Consider the following 4,443-nt stretch of genomic DNA (forward strand, 5'->3'; position numbering starts at 1 on the left):
TATTTACTTCCCGGACCACAAAATAACTGTTGGGGATGTGGAGATGCCTATAGTCATCCTCGGGGACCCAGCCTACCCGCTAATGCCCTGGCTCATGAAGCCCTATACTGGCGCCCTGGACACTGAAAAAGAACTCTTCAACTACCGGCTGAGCAAGTGCAGAATGGTGGTGGAGTGTGCTTTTGGCCGTCTCAAGGGGAGATGGAGAAGCTTACTGACTCGCTGTGATCTCAGCGAAACCAATATCCCCATTGTTATAGCAGCTTGCTGTGTGCTCCACAATCTCTGTGAGAGCAAGGGGGAGACCTTTATGGCGGGGTGGGAGGTTGAGGAAAATAGCCTGGCTGGTGATTACTCACAGCCAGACAGCCGGGCGATTAGAAGAGACCAGCGGGAAGCGCTGTGCATCCGGGAGGCTTTGAAAGCAAAGTTCCTGAGTGAGCAGGGTAACCTGTGATTTTATAGTTTGTGTACTGAGAAGCTAAACCTGCCCCCGTTTCTTTACCCAGGTAATGTTGACTATCCTATCCAGTTACATACCCCCTTCACCCCCCCTCCAACACACGTGTCGAAATAAAAATAGTTCTACTTTGTTAAAGCACACCGTTTTCTTTAATACTGTTTTAGCGGGAATTTTTTAAAACTGGGACGCAGACTGTGGTGCGGGGCGGGTCTAGTGTTGTGATGCGAATGCAGCTTCTAAACTCAAGGATTGACAGGCTCCGCTGCGGTGGGATGCTTGTTTCAACGGAGCCTGTCACCCCTCCTGATCGGGACTGTGTGTATGGGAGGTCTATTTGACTTTGTGGCAGGGGGAGGACGGTTACAGATCCCATGCTGTGTGGCTCTGTGATCCTGTCTAAGGACCGGCGCTTAAGATCTGTAACTGCCCTCCCCCGCCACAAAGTCACAGAGCAACCCACCCCCCCCAACATTACATCAAAACAACCTCCCAGACTAACCGGGGCAACTAGTCACTGCATCACTGCACTGTGTATGTGCCCTGCTGCTGTGCCTGCCCCCGACTATGTACCCTGCCAAAGGAGACTGTCCTGTCCAATTTCCAACCCCCTTTCCCCTCCTCCTCCAAAAGAACATGATTGAAACAGTAGTTAACAGAAACGAATTTTTTATTATCAACTATACATGGCATTGGGAGGTGAAACTTGGACGTGGGCTTGTGTCAGGCGGGAAGGAAAGAACTTTTCAAATTTTGGGAAATGAGAGCCTTCTGCTACTAGAGCTCTCTGCAGGGGTGGAGTGAGAGTTAGCAGGGACTCTGCCGCCTCTCCTTCTTTGCACTTTGGGTGAGGTGGGTATGGGACTTGGTGGCGGGGGAGGGCGGTTAGAGATGGACTGCAGCGGGGCTCTGTCCTCCTGCCTCCGTTCCTGCAGAACATCCACAAGGCGCCGGAGCGTGTCCGTTTGCTCCCTCAGTAGTCCAAGCAGCGTTTGAGTCGCCTGCTGGTCTTCCTGCCGCCACCTCTCCTCCCGATCCATGTTGGCTTGGTGCATTCGGGTCAAGTTCTCCCGCCACTGGGTCTGCTGTGCTGCCTGGGCTTGGGAAGAGGCCATAAGCTCAGAGAACATGTCCTCCCGTGTCCTCTTCTTCCTACGCCTAATCCGCGCTAGCCTCTGGGAGTGTGATTCCAGGCTAGGTTGTGAGACAGTCGCAGACGGGGCTGTGGAAATGGGAAAAAGGGAGTGAATTCCTCTGAAAGATAAATGTAGTTGTGAACAAAGAACATAGTCTTTCTCTGTGAACAAGACCATGCACAGCACCTTTCACATGCGCACTCAGCACAAGGTCGAATTCTCGGCCTTCGCATTCTGTGCCTGGGGTCTTGAACAGCACATTTGAGAAGCGAGGCAGCACAACGGAATTTCTGTTGCAGGCAGACATGGTAAGCCGTACACTTGTGGCAGTTTAAAACTTTTATATTACCACTGGCCTCATTTCACATTTAAATCAATGTCAGTCCCTGCTGCCAGCAATCCGGCAAGCGGGAACTCTGCCCCTGTCCCACCCCCTCGCGGCTGTCCCCGGGAATGATCCCTTTCGGCTGCCCCTCTCCCGCCTCCACCGCGTGGCTGCAAACCAGCGGTGACAGTTCTGTAAAGGAACGGGAAAGCAGTCCCAACACTAACATTCCCCTACCTAATTAAAAGCAGGTCACCATGGCCGACATCACCCTGATGAGGATCTCCGAGAGCGACAAAGAGAGAATGCTCCGGGAAAGCCTCCAAAGACCAGGGCCGTATGCCGCCCTGCTGTGCAGAGCAATGATCCCCGAGTACCTGATAATCTCGTGGCGCGGCAACGTGTCGTACTTCGGAGGACCCAATAAGGCCGCTCTCCCCAAGAACCTCATGCAACGGCTTTCAAGTTACCTCCAGGAGAGCTTCATCGAGATGTCCCAGGAGGATTACTGCTCTATCCCCGCACATATAGACCGCATTTTACTGTAGCTGCAGTAGCAGGGAATACACAGTAGAGCGGCTTGTGCAGGACAATCACTGAAAACCGGACATTGCTAGATTTCTTTTCAAAACTTGCACTGCCCCTTACTAAACCGTTAAGCGCCTAGGGCACACTAATCATGAACAACCCATTCTTTTAATTGTTAATATTCCTGTTTTGTTAAAAATAAATGTTTAGATGTTTACAACACTTACTGGCTGATCCTTCACCAGATTCTGTGTCCGGGGTAATGGCTGGGGACGCTTCGTAGGGGATCTCTGTAAGGGTGATGAAGAGATCCTGGCTGTCGGGGAAATCAGCGTTGTGAGAGCTGCCAACTGCCTCGCCCTCCTCATCTCCTTCCTCATCTTCCCCGTCCCCTAACATGTCTGAGGAACCGGCCGTGGACAGTATCCCATCCTCAGAGTCCACGGTCACTGGTGGGGTAGTGGTGGCGGCAGCACCGAGGATGGAATGCAGTGCCTCGTAGAAACGGGATGTCTGGGGATGGGATCCGGAGCGTCCGTTTGCCTCTTTGGTCTTCTGGTAGCCTTGTCTCAGCTCCTTGATTTTCACGCGGCACTGCGTTGCATCCCGGCTGTATCCTCTCTCTGCCATGTCTTTAGAGATCTTCTCGTAGATCTTTGCATTCCTTCTTTTGGATCGCAGCTCGGAAAGCACGGACTCATCGCCCCACACAGCGATGAGATCCAAGACTTCACGATCAGTCCATGCTGGGGCTCTCTTTCTATTCCCAGACTGCACGGCCATCACTGCTGGAGAGCTCTGCATCGTTGCCAGTGCTGCTGTGCTCGCCACGATGTCCAGACAGGAAATGAGATTCAAACTGGCCAGACAGGAAAAGGAATTCAAATTCAAATTTTCCCGGGGCTTTTCCTGTGTGGCTGGTCAGAGCATCCGAGCTCGCACTGCTGTCCAGAGCGTCAACAGAGTGGTGCACTGTGGGATAGCTCCCGGAGCTATTAGCGTCGATTTCCATCCACACCTAGCCTAATTCGACATGGCCATGTCGAATTTAGCGCTACTCCCCTCGTCGGGGAGGAGTACAGAAGTCGAATTAAAGAGACCTCTATGTCGAACTAAATAGCATCGCAGTGTGGACGGGTGCAGGGTTAATTCGATTTAACGGCGCTAACTTCGACATAAACGCCTAGTGTAGACCAGGCCTTAGAGACATACAAACTTGCAATATCACATGCCAGCTGAGCTGTGACAACCCACTGTTGATCGAAGTCATTGTTTAATACAGCACAGAGCACTGGAATTACACTCAGGGCATAGGTTGCCATACCATCAAAAAGAACAGGAGTACCTGTGGCACCTTAGAGACTAACAAATTTATTAGAGCATAAGCTTTCGTGGGCTACCCGCGAAAGCTTATGCTCTAATAAATTTGTTAGTCTCTAAGGAGCCACAGGTACTCCTGTTCTTTTTGCGGATACAGACTAACACGGCTGCTACTCTGAAACATACCATCAAAATAATTCTTGATCAGCTCCACCAATTTGGAAAAGAGCTGATGTTCTGTTTGGCTGAGAGAACTGAGGTATTTCTGAACTGACCTTAATGGTCTTTCTGTAAACTGACAGCTGGCTTTCAACAGATTAAACTGAATAATCAGTTGATTATGGTGGAAACTGGATCACCTGAAGAACAGTTTGAACTTGTATTTCTTTTCTGTTTATAGTTATGAGAGTTTTTCAAGATTTTGAATAATGTTGTAGCCTTTCTGCTCCAGTCCTCACAGAATATAAGCATTGCAAATCAATTACTGAGAAGTAGATGTACTTATAAAACTACTTTGCTGAACTTGGGAAACTGGATTTGCAAATTTGACACCATCAGATCAGGATTAAACAAAGACTGTGAATGGCTAGCCAACTACAGAAGCAGTTTCTCCTCCCTTGGTGTTCACACTTCAACTGTTAGCACAGGACCTCACTCTCCCTGATTGAACTAAC

General features: G+C 50.1%; 1 protein-coding gene across 1 annotated transcript; it reads right to left on the minus strand.

The window, feature by feature from the left end:
* Positions 1-648: 648 nt before the first annotated feature.
* Positions 649-3,652, minus strand: LOC135976470 (uncharacterized). The gene is made up of 2 exons (XM_065572193.1): positions 2,677-3,652; positions 649-1,682 (listed from the first exon to the last, which is right to left on the minus strand). Exons 1-2 carry the CDS (start codon positions 3,251-3,253, stop codon positions 1,207-1,209), a joined length of 1,053 nt encoding a protein of 350 aa, XP_065428265.1. The 5' UTR covers positions 3,254-3,652; the 3' UTR covers positions 649-1,206.
* Between the last annotated feature and the right edge of the window lie 791 nt (positions 3,653-4,443).

Source organism: Chrysemys picta, chromosome 18, assembly GCF_011386835.1.
Source record: "Chrysemys picta bellii isolate R12L10 chromosome 18, ASM1138683v2, whole genome shotgun sequence".
NCBI classification, from domain to species: Eukaryota; Metazoa; Chordata; order Testudines; family Emydidae; genus Chrysemys; species Chrysemys picta.

Coding starts and splice junctions, on each gene's coding strand:
- LOC135976470 (XM_065572193.1), bottom strand. CDS start 3,253: ATGCAGAGCTCTCCAGCAGTGATGGCCGTGCAGTCTGGGAATAGAAAG. Junction 1,683..2,676: donor ATCTGGTGAAGGATCAGCCA/GTAAGTGTTGTA, acceptor CCATTTCCACAG/CCCCGTCTGCGACTGTCTCA.